The following is a 17,934-nucleotide window of genomic DNA, read 5'->3' as shown; positions in this document are numbered from 1 at the left end:
TAAATATCCCTTGTTCACCCTTTGGAGCTCTCCAGCTTCCCAATGCTGTCTGCAGGAGACTCACCGCACTCAGTGAACAGGCAACCAGAGAACACCATGGCCCGCTTTCATAAAGGGAATTTGAAGGATGAGATAGTCCATGCAATTGTGGGACTGCGAAAACAAGGGATCAGTGAAGATGGAAACCCTAAGCATAACCACAAACGTGACAGGTAACACATTTAATGCAGAGGACTGAGGAGATGAGCAGTTGCTTCAATAGGAGCTTTAGTCTTGAAACATCAGGCAGAAACTACCCCCACCCCGATATTTTCCAGCTTCTGTCCCAGGACGGTGAATGTACTTTGGAAAGGAGAATTATCCCCGCCTTCCTGCCCACCACAAACTAGACTCATTTGTAAACTTTCTTGACCAACATAAACTTGGCACCCACTCAACAGTTTAATTAACTGTTAACAGATTCTCCCAGATATGACTTCTAAGCTGATATTTTATCTTCCTGTTAATTAGTAATTATGCACTGGCAGGACAAACAGTGTTTCCTTCCAATTACTCCAGAACTTGGTGATTATTTAAACTTGGCTAATTAGTGGCGGAGGGCTGGTACATCTTCTAGGCAAATTGTATTTGATAATCCCTATTAAAATATACATGGCGGCTGTTGACTTGAAATGGGAAGGAAAAATGGCAGTTCAAAGGGTATTAGATACTGCACAAAGCGAACAGCGGCCCATTAAAATTTTCCCAACTGTTCTAATGAGGATGCCCAGGGTCACCTCTTTCTCCTTTAGCATCTGTTTGGTTTCTGGTGGAGGTCTCTGGTGGGAAGTGGGAGAGTCCTCAAGTTCATTTGGCTCAGGGTTCAGGAATCCAAGGATCTGAGGCAATTTCAGGAGCTTATCATGCAGGACGCGAAAGGGCCCCGTGTGAAGCTGAAAACACAAGAAAGCAGCCGGTGGGTAGCAAGCTTTTCTGTGAAAAGCTCTTAAAATGTGGGGAGACAGTGTTGCCTAATGAAAAGAGCATAGGATTGGGAGTTAGGAAACTGGTTCTGGTCCCGGTTCTGCCACTCGCCTGCTTTGGTGGCCTTGGGCAAGTCACTTTTGTTGTTGTTTTTTAATTTGAACTTATTAAGCTCTTAGTTTGTTCATCAAGTTGGACACAGTCCCTGTCCCACATGGGGCTCACAGTCTAAGTAGGAGGGAAAGTTAAGTCACAACTTCTATAGGTCTCATTTTCCTCATCTTTAAAATGGGGTTAAAAATAATCTTCTGCTCGCTTAGACTGTGAACTTGGTGTGTGTCAGGAACTGGGTTTAATCTGACTGCCTCGATCTCATCTACCTCTCTGCCAAACCCTCGCCCACACCGGGCCTCTGGCCTGGAACACCCTCTACTTTCATATCTGCTAGACCATCATTATCTCCTTCCCTTCCCCACAGCACCTGTATATATGTATATATGTTTGTACATATTTATTACTCTATTTATTTTACTTGTACATATCTATTCTATTTATTTTATTTTGTTAATAAGTTTGGTTTTGTTCTCTGTCTCCCCCTTCTAGACTGTGAGCCCACTGTTGGGTAGGGACTGTCTCTATAAGTTGCCAACTTGTACTTCCCAAGCGTTTAGTACAGTGCTCTGCACACAGTAAGTGCTCAATAAATAGGATTGATTGATTGATCACTCTTCTCACATTCAAAGCCTTATGAAAATCACATGGCCTCTCCTCCAAGAGGCCTTCCCTGACTGAACTTTCGTTTCCCTTACACCCTCTCCCTTCTGTGTCACCCTTCCGCTTGGATCTGAGCTCTCTAGTCACCCCACCCTGAGCCCCACAGCACTTATGTCAAGTGCTTAGTACAGTGCTCTGCACACAATAAGCACTCAATAAATACGACTGGATGAATGAATCCCTAATTTATTTTAAAGTCTACCTCTCTCTTTATACTGTAAGCTCTTTGTGGGCCAGGAATGTGTCTACCGATTCTGTTATATTGTACTCTCCAAAGTTATTAGTAAGTGCTCAATTAATACCATTGATTATCTTGCCTACGCTAACACCAGGCAAGCACCTATTATTAAAATAATCAGGACACTAAAGTCTTCCCTGGAAATTAATTTATTCTGGCCTCTGTTTTTACCCCCATCCCTGCTGAACGGGGCAAATTTCTCCTTTGAGGAACTTATAATAAAGCAGCAGCACTCCACACAATCTGCACTGGGGTCCAACCTGATTTGCCTGTATCTACCCCAGCACTTAGAACAGTTCTTGACACACAGTAAGTGCTTAATACCATTACTATTATTATTTGTTTGAAATGAAATGTGCTAATTGCTGAGCCGCATACCCCTCACACATATCAGAAGCAGCAGTGCGGCTCAGAGGAAAGTCGAAGTCAGAGGACACGGGTTCTAATCCCGCCGCCGCTGCTTGTCTGCTGTGTGACCTTAGGCAAGCCACTTAACTTCTCTGTGCCTCAGTTACCTCACCTGTAAAGTGGGGATTAAGACTGTGAGCCCCATGTGGGACAACCTGATTACTTTATATCTACTCCGGTGCTTAGAACAGTGCTTGGCACGTTAGAAAGTGCTTAACAAATACCATTATTATTATTATATCAGAAAATCAATGAACCATCACTAGCCCGCAGCCCTCCCCTCACCAGCCCATTGTGGGGAGATGGGGGAAGAGAGGAGCTTCTGAGTCAAAACCAAAGATGCATAATTGCCCAGAAATAGAAGCAAGGCGCAGTTTGAAGTATGAATTAGCAGTCCCATATCCACAAACGTCTTCCCATGCAACAGTGAAGGGTCTGGAAACAATCACTAGCTATCTCTTGGGCTCAGCGAAACAGCCCACCCTTTCACCATGGAGGGTGAGGGAATCCAGCTTGCCTGCTTCGCTCCTCTAATGCTAACCTTCTCACTGTACCTCGATCTCATCCTCTCACCCATGTCTTGCCTTTGGCCTGGAACCCCCCTCCCTCCTCATATCTAATAATAAATAAATAACGATGGCTTTTATTAAGCGCTTACTACGCGCAAAGCACCGTTCAAAGCGCTGGGGAGGTTACAAGGTGATCAGATTGTCCCGCGGGGGGCTCACGGTCTTAATCCCCATTTTACAGATGAGGCAACTGGGGCACAGAGAAGTTAAGTGACTTGCCCAAAGTCACACAGCTGACAATTGGTGGAGCCAGGATTTGAACCCGTGACCTCTGACTCCAAAGCCCATGCTCTTTCCACTGAGCCATGCTGCTTCTCTATCTGACAGATATTTACTCTCTCGCGCTTCAGTCTTTTGAAAACACACCTCCTCCAAGAGGCCTTCCTTGACTAAGCCTTCTTTTCCTCTTCCCCCACTCCCTTCTGCATCACCCTGACTTGTTCCCTTATTCATACCCCAAACCAGCCCCACAGCACTTATCTTTTTCTTCTTGGTCCCTTTTTCCTCTCCCCCCTCACCCTACCTCCTTCCCCTCCCCACTGCACCTGTATATAGGTTTGTACAGATTTATTACTCTATTGATTGTACTTGTATAAATTTACTATTCTATTTATTTTGTTAATGATGTGCATCTTGCTTTACTTCTATTTATTCTGATGACTTGACACCTCTCCACGTGTTTTGTTTTGTTGTCTGTCTCCCCCTCCTAGACTGTGAGCCCGTTGTTGGGTAGGGACCGTCTCTATGTGTTGTCAGCTTGTACTTCCCAAGCGCTTAGTACAATGCTCTGCACACAGTAAGCGCTCAATAAATATGATTGAATGAATGAATGAATCTGTAATTTACTTCTATTAATGTCTGTCTCCCTCTCTAGACTGTAAGCTCATTGTGAGTAAGGAATGTGTCTGTTATATTGTACTCTCCAAGTGCTTAGTACAGTGCTCTGCACACAGTAAGCGCTCAATAAATACAATTGATAGCTGAAGGAATGACAGTCTAAGATGAAAACACAGAACTGGGCTCTCAGGAAGAGCATTTTGCCTTCAAAAGGCTCCCTTGGCTATCCCAAATCCACTGTTCTGTCATTGCATTGGACAGAAAAAACAAAATCTCAGATAATCTACTTGGAACAAGGAGGGTTTTGTGGCTTCTTGATTTTTAAGCTTGAAAAAGGACAGTTTCAGAATTATTCTCACAGATTGGTGGATTTAGGTAAAAACATTTTAAGAGTAGTTTCTATGTTTGCCTCTAGGAACTGTGCCCTTATTGCGAGCAACATCCAAAGACGAGAGCAACCACAAGTAAACCCAGTTTGCGACGCAGTGTGAGTACATGAACTATGCACAAATTCACCTATGTCATTACATAGGTGACTGTGAGCCCACTGTTGGGTAGGGACTGTCTCTATATGTTGCCAACTTGTACTTCCCAAGCGCTTAGTACAGTGCTCTGCACACAGTAAGCTCTCAATAAATACGATTGATTGATTACATTACACATTACACTGGGGAAGCAGCGTGACTCTCAGTGGAAAGAGCCCAGGCTTGAGAGTCAGAGGTCATGGGTTCAAATCCCGGCTCCGCCACTTGGCAGCTGTGCGACTTTGGGCAAGTCACTTAACTTCTCTGTGCCTCAGTTCCCTCATCAGCAAAAGTGTAGTTCTCCCAGGTTTAGAGGAAAGTTCCCCTTCCCAAGTAAAATTGTAGAAGCTCTCTCAGGTTTAGAGGTGACCATCATCACCTATTAAAAAAAGGCCTCTGGAGAGACAGAGAGGAAAAAGAGAAAATAGCTCCAGGCACTGCCAACATTAATCACACCATTAAAACAATGGCCAGCCTCTCTGTGGGTACAATGAAATAATAATAATAACTGCACTATTTGTTAAGTGCTTACTATGTACCATCATCATCATCATCAATCGTATTTATTGAGCGCTTACTATGTGCAGAGCACTGTACTAAGCGCTTGGGAAGTACAAGTTGGCAACATATAGAGACAGTCCCTACCCAACAGTGGGCTCACAGTCTAAAAGGGGGAGACAGAGAACAAAACCAAACATACTAACAAAATAAAATAAATAGAATAGATATGTACAAGTAAAATTAATTAATAAATAAATAAATAGAGTAATAAATATGTACAAACATATATACATATATACAGGTGCTGTGGGGAACGGAAGGAGGTAAGATGGGGGGGATACCAGTACCAGGCACTGCACTAAGTGCTGGGGTGGATACAAGCAAAGCAGGTGGGACACAGTCCTTGTCCCTCGCAGGGTTCACAGTCTCAATCCCCATTTTACAGATGAGGTAACTGAGGCACAGAGAAAGCAAAGTGACTTGCCCAAGGTGACACGGAAGGCAAGTGGTGGAGCTGGGATTACCAGGATTGTGATTTCCCCGTTGGTCTTTTCAGCCCCATGACCAGTCATAGGTGAATTTCAACCATGCCCTTCTTATACTAAGGGCAGAGACAGAGAGGTTATTATGTTTTAGAGATGCTCAAGTTTAGGACCCCTTGATTGACAATGAAATTTAAGCCCTTTGAAAGACCGGGTGACTGTGAATCTAGTTCAACCTACTGCGGTCCCTCTGACAACTGGTGGTGACCCCAGAGCAAGCTTGCTTTGTCTGGGAGGTGTCTCCCCAACTCACAGTCGATATAAAGTAGAATTAAAGAACAGGGGACTTCCTCCAGTGCTAAAATGACAAGAGAAAACCGTCCAAAACGGTGACCTTCCATTCAGCTAACACTGCGAGGCTCGGTGGCTTGCAGGACTTAGCTGCGCTCCAAGTTTTTGGCAGGACAGGGAGGCGATCCGTAACTGAGTAACAGACCTCCCTGGAGAGCCAGGTTTTCCGACTCTCTTGACAAGCCACACGAGGTTTCCAAACTACGCAACGCTGGCCTGCTTCCCTCCTTCTCACAGCTTCTGTTTTCATTTCTTCCTGGTCATTAGACATCTGTTTCCTTTTAGCCAATGGGGCCTGCGTTTTGGCGTGCCTGGATTTTCGTGAAAAGTTGACAGTCACTTGGACGCTTCAGATTCTACTTGGAAGCCGATCTCTCCCCCGCCCCGAGCCCTGTCAGTGAGAAGAACTCAACAACGATCCCAGCTGAGGGGCCAGAGCCAAGACCGACCAGACGGAGGAGAAAAAGCGGTTTCCTCGCTAACGCATTTATTTAATAAACTGTTTTGCTCAGCCTACATGATTAGATTTGTCAAAGCGAGTTACACTTGACTTATCTTGTTTCCTTCTGTAATAGGTTGGAAATCAGCCAACATCTCATATTGGCTGGCTGAAATCAATACTCAACTGCCAGCTCTCCTCTAATTGCTGATGGGTAATTCCCAGGAACTCTCCTATGAATCGATGTCTCATCGTGGCAGGAAACTTTGCCTACTCTGATGAAGCCTGGAGCTATGCCATATCTATACCACACAGGGTTACCCGTAATAGAATGGAAACCAAAGTGTCAAAGTTGTTTCACCTGTGCTGGGCAGCAGCGGCATGGGAAAGAATCAGAGGCGGATGATCAAGTGACCAAAATGTTGATCAAAGACAACGGCAGAGACTCGAGTTTTTAGTGTGAGGAAGAAGGTCATGGTAAACCACTTCCATGTCCTTACCAAGAAAACGCTATGGATACACATACGAGAACGACCTTATGACAGAAGAAAAAAGGTTCCAAAAAGGGTGTGTCCATGGAGTCGCTATAGGTTGGAAACGACTCAACTGCATTTGAAGAAGAATTCCCGGGAATCTCCTTCTTTCTGGAAGTGCTGCTCACTTCATGTCTTGATGGGACCTTTCCAAGCTACAGTTTTTTTGGGGTGGGGGTTATGGTATTTGGTAAGCACTTGCTATGTGCCAAACACTGTTCTAGACACTGGTGTAGAGAAAAGTTAATCAGGGTGGACGTAGTTTTGGACTCCATTATCAATTTAGCAATGAGGGCCTTCCTCAAGCAGAACCTCGGACAGAGAATCAATTAGTAGTACTTATTGAGCAGTTCCCGTGAAACTTCTGCAAGACCCCATTTAAATCTAAGGTTCAATAGAGGACTCAAAGGAAAAAATATGATTGATTGATACTATGTATAAGCGTCTCCCCCAAATTCTACTCAGATTTGGATTACAAACCGAGGAGGTACATTCTCCATTTTAGTATCCAGGGGGATGGGATCAGGAGAGAGAGAGTTCTCATCTGTTTCCCCACTAGATTGTAAGGTCCTGTGGGCAGGGATCGTTCTACCAAATTTATTTTATTGTTCTTACCCAAACGCGTGGCATGGTGCTCTGCAAACAGTAAGTGATTAATAAATACCATTGACTGAGTAAACACAGAAAGTTGGGGTTCACTAGAAAGGCTGTAGCCCAGCAAGGAGAACTGTCAAGGAATACTTGTGGATGGTGGGGGTCACCGAACAGCAATTAAGGGAACTAGGGCAAAGACTTTCGGTGGGAAACAGCTACTATTAATTGTTTGAGACCTCCTTAAACTGTAAGCCCCATTGGAGAGCGACTGTGTTCCACTTAACTTGTATATTTCTACATATTTCTAGATCAAGGATGGGTTGGATTTCCCCAGTATGATTTAAGAAATATTGTACAACTACAACCCCTCTAGACTGTGAGCTCTGTAATGTTGTTGTATTGCACTCTCCCAAGTGCTTAGTGCAGTGCTCTGCACACAGCAAGCGCTCAATAGATATGATTGATTGATACTATGCATTTAAAATCCTCTACTCATTAGATACCAGTTACCTGTTCATAAGCTGGTGGAGGGTCTGGGTAATATCAATCAATCAATCAATCAATCGCATTTATTGAGCGCTTACTGTGTGCAGAGCACTGTACTAAGCACTTGGGAAGTACAAGTTGGCAACATATAGAGACAGTCCCTACCCAACCGTGGGCTCACAGTCTAAAAGGGGGAGACAGAGAACAAAACCAAACATACTAACAAAACAAAATAAATAGAATAGATATGTACAAGTAAAATAAATAGAGTAAGAAATATGTACAAACATATTAATATGTGTGAATAACCCACAAAGTTCAGAGTGAGTGTTACCACAGAAGGGAGTGGTGGTTTTATGGTTATAAAATAAATTATGTTTGTAATTTATTTTAGTGTATCTCCCCCTGTAGTTTTAAGCTCCTTGTGGTTAAGGAATGTGTATATATGTATGTATTTATTACTCTATTTATTTATTTTATTTGTACATATTTATTCTATTTATTTTATTTTGTTAATTTGTTTTGTTCTCTGTCTCCCCCTTCTAGACTGTGAGCCCACTGTTGGGTAGGGACCGTCTCTATCTGTTGCCAACTTGTACTTCCCAAGTGCTTAGTACAGTGCTCTGCACACAGTAAGCGCTCAATAAATACGATTGAATGAATGAATGAATACCAACTAACTGTTGTACTTTAGAGTGCCAAGAGCTTAGTACAGTGCTCTGCACACAGTAAGCACTTGATAAATATGAGTGATTTTCCATTCCACTGAGCCTTGGCTAAACAACACTTTAGGGAGCAGAACTGGCTCCTGGGCCATCTTAAGATGTCAGAATCTTAGTCTGTGGGACCCATGTGGGACAGGGACCACATCCAAAGTGGCTAACTTGCATCTACCCCAGAGCTCGACACACAGTAAGCCCTTAAATTTAATAACCACAATGACAACGGTGGCCGCACGCTAAGGGAATAGCATCAGGTCATATGATAGAGGGCCACCAAGAGTGTCCATCACTTGACAGGAACTACCACTAATAACCCTGAAATAACCCTACCATGACAAAACTCCAAGGTAGCAAAAGTGGGGAGCCAAAGCCAAAGTCCCAGACAGGACTACAGTTTACACAGGATGTGGGCACAGTGAACACAAAATTGTCCCTCATTGGATCCCCCAACAACAGAATAAGGGAAGTTTAAGGGCAGCAAGTTCAAATTAAACTAAAAGGAAACCCTTCTTCTCCCAGCAAGAGCTTAGCATGGAGAAACTGTCCCCATGGGAAGTTAAGCAACAGATTATATTAACAGATTCCAGAAGGGTTTGGCTATCTATCTGATAGAAAGGTTCCACGACAGCCCAGCAGAAATCACTTCTTGTAGAATAATAATAATAATAATAATAATGGCATTTATTAAGCGCTTACTATGTGCAAAGCACTGTTCTAAGCGCTGGAGAGGTTACAAGGTGATCAGATTGTCCCACGGGGGGGCTCACAGTCTTCATCCCCATTTTACAGATGAGGCAACTGAGGCATAGAGAAGTGAAGTGACTTGCCCAAAGTCACACAGCTAATTGGCGGAGCCAGGATTTGAACCCATGACCTCTGACTCCAAAGCCCATGCTCCTTCCCACTGAGCCACGCTGCTTGGCTTTCCACTTTTGTGGATTCGACAGTACTGCTGTACCCTGGTTAGCACTCAACTGACTCCGTGAACAGAGTAGAAAAAGCAAAAGAGAGCTAAAAGTATAATTCCCCAGAGGACATGGAGTATAAATGCTGTCCCCAAGATAAAAAAAAAGGGATCAAAACAATATTTTTAAAGGGATTAAAAATTCAATACATTTAATTACATGATCAGATAGCAATGTAAATACATACCAATAATGGGAAATTTCTCAATTAGATCTCTTGGTGAACAAAGTGATGCATTTTCAAAGTGTCATCTTTCACAGCCTACTCGGCAAAAAGGCAGTTGTACCAACAGATCTGCCATTATCTAGGCAAGAGGTCATTTTATAATACTGAGCTGAAACATGTTTTAAATAACCCTATCGAGGCAGTCTAAATAATTTGAAGAGAGGAGGAAGTGCTTAAACTGGGGTTCAACATCATAGCATTAAAATAATAATAATAATGATTGTGGTATTTCAGTACTTACACCGTCATGAAGGATGTGGGCCCAGCAATCATTAAATTGTCACTCATTAGATCCCACAACAATAGGATAAAAGGAAGTTTGAGGGTAGATTAAGCTAGATTGTAGATGCTAGCTGTGAGCTCGGTATGGACAGTAAATGTGTCTGCTAATTCTGTTGTACTGCACTCTCCCACGTGCTTAGTACAGCCCTCTGACCATAGTAAGCGCTCAATAAATACCACTGACTGATTACTATGTTCCAGGCACTGTATTAAGTGCTGAGGTAGACACAAGTCATTTCGGTTGGACCCAATCCATGACCCAAATAAGGCACACGGTCTTAATCTCCCTTTAACAGATGAGGTAACGGAGGCGCAGATAAATTAAGTGGCTTGCCCAAGGTCACCCAATGGGTAGTGGCAGGGCTGGAATTGGAACCCAGGTCCTGGGTGGCTCCTGCAGGCCTTAGTCGCCACTGTCACACCCTAAAAAGCCATTTTTACCACATGCCAAGCTTCTGGGAATCCCCTTTCTTTAAGAAGTGGCTCACGGAGTCTTCAACTTTACCCTTTTCTGGATCCAGCTGCTCCCTAAATCCCCAGCAGCCAGTCATCTCCATCTTTCTGGCTCTTCTTCCCTCCTTCACCCACATAGTCTTAGTAGCAAAATGGTCTTGGCATCTCTATGCAAATCTCCTTCTTTCTCATAAATTAATTATAAATTAACCCCCCTGCCCCCGGCACACACACTAGCTTGCAGAACCAGGCAAATGAACACCAAAGGGCTAGCCAATTCACTTTCCCATTTATGCGATTCCTCATAGTGCTTCCCCTTTACAAAAGATAGCCAACACCGGTCACCTGAAGGTCCTTGGATCACATTAAACTTACCAAATCCGAAAGCATTAGAGCCCCCGACGCTCTGGGAAGCTTGGATGCCCGTGGAGGTGTATAGTCCTGTCACCAGCAGGCCATCAAAGAAAGTGCTCGTGGAAACAGTCACTGAAAGGAAAGAAATAAAACTCGCATAAGCACCAGACAACCAATCTTTGAGTTTCCTGTTAGCCTTGCTATTTCCCAACAAATGCATCACCATCATCATCATCAATTGTATTTATTGAGCGCTAACTATGTGCAGAGCACTGTACTAAGCGCTTGGGAAGTACAAATTGGCAACATATAGAGACAGTCCTTACCCAACAGTGGGCTCACAGTCTAAAAGGGGGGAGACAGAGAACAAAACCAAACATACTAACAAAATAAAATAAATAGAATAGATATGTACAAGTAAAATAAATAAATAGAGTAATAAATATGTACAAACATATATACAGATATATACATGATAGTTATCAAGGACTCATTCTTAGCAATGTCATTCTGGAAGATAGGAATATTATTACTACATTACTGTGTCCAACCTGATTTCCTCACACCCACCCCAGTGCTTAGTACAGTGCCTGGCACGTAGTAAGCGCTTAACAAATACCTCAATTATTACTGAGAAGCAGCGTGGCTCAGTGGAAAGAGTACGGGCTTTGGAGTCAGAGGTTGTGGGTTCAAATCCCGGCTCCGCCAATTGTCAGCTGTGTGACTTTGGGCAAGTCACTTAACTTCTCTATGCCTCAGTTCCCTCATCTGTAAAATGGGGATTAAGACTGTGAGCCCTACGTGGGACAACCTGATCACCTTGTATCCCCCCCAGTGCTTAGAACAGTGCTTTGCACATAGTAAGCGCTTAACAAATACCATTATTATTATTACTGTCATTTCTCTTTTGTTCCCGCTGGAGTACTATGCACAGAGTGGCACTCCATGAAGAGCAAAGAACAGGGTCCTAGAAATAAAAGTTAACTGATACCAAACCACTGGCAAAGCTCACTGCTCAGTGTTTCGTTTTTAAACGAAAATCAATCCATCAACCACCTACTGTAAATACATCCCATTAAGGATAGGGGTAGAGCTAGGATTGAGTCCAGATTTAAGGTGACAGAGGTTATAATTAAGAGAAGGTGTTAATGATTTGCTATGTCAACTATTTAACTGGATTTAATTCAGCTGAAGGCAGCCTTGTCAGTTGACCTTCCTGTTTTGGCTTTACAGTGTTTGTATAATACTCCTAAATAAATAGTGCTAATGGCAGGAGGAGACAGAATCATTTTCCAGCGGAAGAACATTACCAGAAGTCCAAAAGGCCCTTTTTGAGAGCAAACCCAGCAGGCCACCCTGACTCTCTCTGACTGAGAAATCAATCCTGGCAATACCCAGTGGAATCTTTACTCTTTCTTAAAAAAGAGTCAGAAACATCTGATACACTGATACATCTGATACCCGTCTCACAAGCCCGCAACCTTGGTGTCATCCTCGACTCCGCTCTCTCATTCACCCCTCACATCCAAGCCGTCACCAAAACCTGCCGGTCTCAGCTCCGCAACATTGCCAAGATCCGCCCTTTCCTCTCCATCCAAACCGCTACCCTGCTCATTCAAGCTCTCATCCTATCCCGTCTGGACTACTGCACCAGCCTTCTCTCTGATCTCCCATCCTTGTGTCTCTGTGCACTTCAATCCATACTTCATGCTGCTGCCTGGATTATCTTTGTCCAGAAACGCTCTGGGCATATCACTCCCCTCCTCAAAAATCTCCAGTGGCTACCAATCAATCTGCGCATCAGGCAGAAACTCCTCACCCTGGGCTTCAAGGCTGTCCATCACCTCGCCCCCTCCTACCTCACCTCCCTTCTCTCCTTCTACTGCCCAGCCCGCAACCTCCGCTTCTCCACCGCTAACCTCCTCACCGTACCTCGTTCTCGCCTGTCCCGCCATCGACCCCCGGCCCACGTCATCCCCCGGGCCTGGAATGCCCTCCCTCTGCCCCTCCGCCAAGCTAGCTCTCTTCCTCCCTTCAAGGCCCTGCTGAGAGCTCACCTCCTCCAGGAGGCCTTCCCAGACTGAGCCCCTTCCTTCCCCTCCCCCTCGTCCCCCTCTCCATCCCCCCGTCTTACCTCCTTCCCTTCCCCACAGCACCTGTATATATGTATATATGGTTGTACATATTTATTACTCTATTTATTTATTTATTTATTTTACTTGTACATTTCTATCCTATTTATTTTATTTTGTTGGTATGTTTGGTTCTGTTCTCTGTCTCCCCCTTTTAGACTGTGAGCCCACTGTTGGGTAGGGACTGTCTCTATGTGTTGCCAATTTGTACTTCCCAAGCGCTTAGTACAGTGCTCTGCACATAGTAAGCGCTCAATAAATACGATTGACTGATTGATTGAAAAGACTTTCTGAGTGTCCATCAGCAATTTGGCTTAGAGTGTCTCATTCCAGGGAATTTATGCTCAGTTTCCTTGTACAAGACTAGAAAGTCTAGATATTTGGGGAAATTGTAACTGACGATTCTCTGGTCACTTGAGTGACTATCAATTAATCAATCAATGGTAATTATTGCATGCTATGTGCAGGACACTGTACTAAGCACTTGGGAGAGTACAGTACAGTACAGTACAGCAGACAAGTCCCCGGCCCATAATGACTTTACAGACTAGAGAGGGAGACAAACATGAATAAGTAATTTTTAGAGAAGCAGTTTAGCTTAGTGGAAAGAACATGGGCTTGGGATTCAGAGGATATGGGTTTTAATCCCGGCTCTGCCACTTGTCGGCTGTGTAACCTTGGGCAAGCCACTTAACTTCTCTGTGCCTCCGTTACCTCATCTGGAAAATGGGGATTAAAACTGTGAGCCCCAAGTGGGACAACCTGATTACCCTGTATCTACCTCAGTGCTTGGAACAGTGCTTGGCACATAGTAAGTGCTTAACAAATTTCATAATAATAATATATCTTTTAAAGATATGTGCATAAGTGCTGTGGGGGCAGGGTGGGGCGAATATCAAATGTCCAAAGGTCATAGATCCAAGTGATGCAGAAGGGAGAAAGAGCCGGGGAAAAGAGGGCTTATCTAAGCAATAGAATCCCAATTTTACCTCCAAATAATCTCTTTGCTTTTTCACTCACATGTTTTTTTTTTCCCAAAGAGAAATAAGAAGGTATCCAAAAACCGTGGGATGTATGTCTTTACAAGGCTTGGGTTAAACTGGCAAAGGACATAGCATTAGAAGACCCCGAATACAGATTACTAGATTGTGACAGTCGAACTGCAACATGATGTAGAGACACAATTCAACACATCAGCAGCTCCAAGAGCTGTCTAGGTCAATCAATCAATCAATCAATCGTATTTATTGAGCGCTTACTGTGTGCAGAGCACTGCAAAGGCTAATTGCAAAGACAGTTTTACCCCCTAGAGCTGCTATTTAGGGTTCACCACAAAGCACTGATATCAAAAGGATTCTCAGAAAAACGTCACTGAGGGGGAAAGTCCGAAGGAGAAAGAATGTTACACTTTTTTTTAAATGATATTTGTTAAGGGTTTACTATGTGCCAGGCACTGTACCAAGTGCTAGGGTAGATACAAGGTAATCAGATTGGACACAGTCTGATCAAAAATCAAAAATAGTACGCTCAGAAATATGGTCAAAATGATTTCTCAAGCCCTTTCAATCAATCAGCTGCATATTCACATGTGCTGCCTATGTTCATAACCCATTTCATGATATTTCTAAGAGGCAACTTCCTTAATTGCTGGGAAGGCAAAATGATTGCACCCTGAAAATAAGAAGAAATTAAACTTCATTTGTCCATACTAATGACTCCATTGGAAATATTTCCTATTGCTTAATTTTCTGGAGAGAAAACGAAGTGTTATGAATATGAAAAGCATTTGCAGGATAATTTTGAATGCTGCTATTAAGAACCTGCTACGTTTCGGGTGCCTTTTTGATTAGAATATTGCCTCCCTTTTGAATACAGAGCAGATCAAATAGGCTGAGGAATAAAAAAATGACTGTAAGCTCCTTGTGAGCAGGTAATGTGTCTATCAACCTTACTCTTTTGTATTCTCCCAAATCCCTAGTACAGTGCTTAGCTCACAGAAAGTGCTCAGTCAATCCCATTGATTGGCTGAATCAAACTGAGTTTATTTACCCCAAAATTTGATCAACCAGAAGTGTTCAGTGACTTTAACTGAACTTTACTCAAACTGCTAGAAGCAGTAGATGCCCGAAGTGAAAACATTTAAATGTGTAATCACTTCATTCATTCAATCGTATTTATTGAGCGCTTACTGTGTGCACAGCACTGTAGGAAGTGCTTGGGAAAGTGCAATAGAACAATAAACAGTGACACAACAAGCTTTGAAGCCAGCGATATCATATGGCCCTGAGAATCCAGCCGTTACATGCATTGTAGGCCAGTCTGTATGTGTTTCATTCATTCATTCATTCAGTTGTATTTATTGAGCGCTTACTGTGTGCACAGCACTGTACTAAGCCCTTGGAAAGTACAATTCAGCAATAAAGAGAGACAATCCCTGCCCACACTGGGCTTATATATGTCTTTATATAGTTGGCAAGCCCAGAATGGCAGATCTCGGGAACAAACCCCAGAAGTGACCAGCAAGAAGTAATAACCCTAATACATCTATAATAATAATAGCAACAATAATCATGATATGTATTAAATACTGTGTAGCAAGCAATGGGGTACGTACAGATAAACAGGTCACACAAGAGGCTAAAAGTCAAAGTAGGAGGGAGAACAAGTAGTGGATCTCCATTTTGCAGGAAAGGGAACAAAGACACAGAAAAGCCCCATATTCTAATGGAAAGAGCACAAGTCTGGGAACCAGAGGACCTAGGTTCGAGTCCCAGCTCTGCCACTTCTTTTCTGTGTGACCTTGGGCAACTCACTTAACTTCTCTATGCCTCAGTTACCTCATCTGTAAAATGGGGGTTAAGCCTGCGAGCCCCATGTGGGACACGGACTGTGTCCAAACTGATTAGCTTGTATCTGTTCTAGACTTTGAGCCCGTTATTGGGTAGGGACCGTCTCTATATGTTGCCTACTTGTACTTCCCAAGTGCTTAGTACAGTGCTCTGCACACAGTAAGCGCTCAATAAATACGATTGATTGATTGATTCCCAAGCGCTAAGTACAGTGCTCTGCACACAGTAAGCGCTCAATAAATGCGACTGAATGAATGAATCTACCCCAGCACTTGGTACAGGGCCTCTTGGCTCATAGTATGTGCTTAACAAATACCACACACACACACACACACACACACACACACACACACACACACACACACAAGTTAAGTGACTTGCCCAAGGTCACACAGCAGGCAAGTGGCAGAACTGGGATTAGAACCCAGGTCCTCTGTCTCCCAGGCCCATGTTCTTTCCACTAGGCCATGCTGCTATAACAAAATAAATCAACTGTATTTATTGAGCGCTTACTATTTATTACTATTTAGTGAGCTCAGAAAACTGTACCTTGGAAGCAAACAGAGAAACAGAGTGTTACCTCTTTCCCTCCCGCTCCTCCCCATAACATTACCTTTTACTAGTAAAGACCTTCTTAGTGCCTTTCAATCTGATGCCCGTCTGCAAGTTACTTTTTAATTGATGCTTCTTTAGAGCTTGCTGAATTTCAAGTGGAAATACTTCTAAAGGCTGAATCTGTCTCTCTCTCTCTCTCACACACACACACTTCCCAAAAACACAGGAAAAAAAAAGATTTCTAAGAGACATTGACCCTCCAGGCGAAAATCTCATTCTTTTTTATGCAGGTGAAACTACAATCAGAGGGCAGGCAGTTTCTCTGAACATCAGCGGTACAGTATTGGGTCCTTAATGATAGAGTCTGGGCAGCAGTGGCCAGGATTATTTGAAAATGACCGATTTACCCATGAAGACTAACTAAATCAGAGCATCCGCTGCAGTGTGGGGATTTGCTAGTGACTGTGAATTCCCTGTACTTTTCTACCATTCCACTGCCCTGCTGCAGAAAAGGAGGCTTTCCTTGGTTTTTCAGAGTAACCACTAATACCAAAATCGGCTTAAATCTAGCTTGTCCAAAACATCGCTAAATAAGGATTCAATGTCCTACCCCCAGTTAAAGACTGGCTTTCCCATTATTATAATTGACGATTCATTCCTGTCAACTGGTTATCCCAGTGCCTTGGGCGGCTGACCTCTGAACTTAAAGTTGGACCTGATTTTCACATCTTTTAGCTCGATGAGAGGCTGGGTAAATGAAAATTTCATAGTGTTGGCCCTGCCCTTGATAAATAATTGAAGAGATAAGAATAAGAATGTAGTGCTCATTTTTTCAGCATTTTTCTCCCTTTACTTCACCCTATCTTTACCCTTTACCCTTATATCTTTTACAGTCATCTAGACTGGAAACCCGTCATGGGCACGGAACATTTAAAATTCTCTTTTATTGAACTCTCCCAACTGCTTAGTACACATTAAGTGCTCAATAAATGATTGATTGATTACTTCTAGGTAAAATGGCTGCTTTATTCACTTCACTTCGTCACCAAGGTCTGGTTGGAAATCAATCAATCAGTAACATTTATTGAGGTCTTATTCTCTGCAGAACACTGTAAGAGACACTCGGGAGAGTACAGTAGAGTAGGTAGACAGGACCCTGCCCTCAACAACTTACAGAGGATAAGCTGATTAAATTGTATCTACCCCAGTGTTTAGAACAGTCCTTGACCCATAGTAAGCACTTGACAAATATAATAATCAATCGGTCATGATTATTGAGTGCTTACTGTGTGCAGAGCACTGTACTATGTGCTTGGGTGAATACAATACAACAATTAACAAATACATCCCCTGCCCGCAATGAGCTTACAGTCTAGAGGTCTGTCACACTGGAATATATTAGGGGGAAGAGGGGACTGACAGCCACATAAGGAGTGACGAAACAAAACACTGTGATGACATAAAAAACATGGACAAGCACACAAAATAAAAGCAAATAAAATGAAAGAAAACTCTGACAACACAAAAAAATGGATAAAAATGCAAAATTTGAGTGCCTTATTGTGAATCCCCCACATTTCCCCAAACAACCATAACTTTGGGAACACCCCCAAAGAGAAACTGGCATTTCGGGGGGCAATTGGTAAGCCAGGTCTGAATCAAATGTCCTATGATGTCTCTGAATTTGGTGAGGGGCG

The 17,934-nt window shown here is 43.2% G+C and overlaps 1 protein-coding gene across 1 annotated transcript in view; it reads right to left on the bottom strand.

Moving 5' to 3' along the window:
* The window catches only part of RELN (reelin), a 368,099-nt gene that overhangs the window by 311,205 nt on the left and 38,960 nt on the right, over nt 1-17,934 (bottom strand). The window contains exon 3 of the mRNA XM_038740909.1: nt 10,723-10,833. Within this exon, the coding sequence (XP_038596837.1) occupies nt 10,723-10,833 (111 nt within the window). The remainder of the gene's footprint in view (nt 1-10,722; nt 10,834-17,934) is intronic.

Source organism: Tachyglossus aculeatus (assembly GCF_015852505.1).
Source record: "Tachyglossus aculeatus isolate mTacAcu1 chromosome 12 unlocalized genomic scaffold, mTacAcu1.pri SUPER_6_unloc_1, whole genome shotgun sequence".
Taxonomy (NCBI): domain Eukaryota; kingdom Metazoa; phylum Chordata; class Mammalia; order Monotremata; family Tachyglossidae; genus Tachyglossus; species Tachyglossus aculeatus.
The sequence above is the reverse complement of the archived record's forward strand: the minus strand, read 5'-3'. Positions and strand labels throughout refer to the sequence as shown.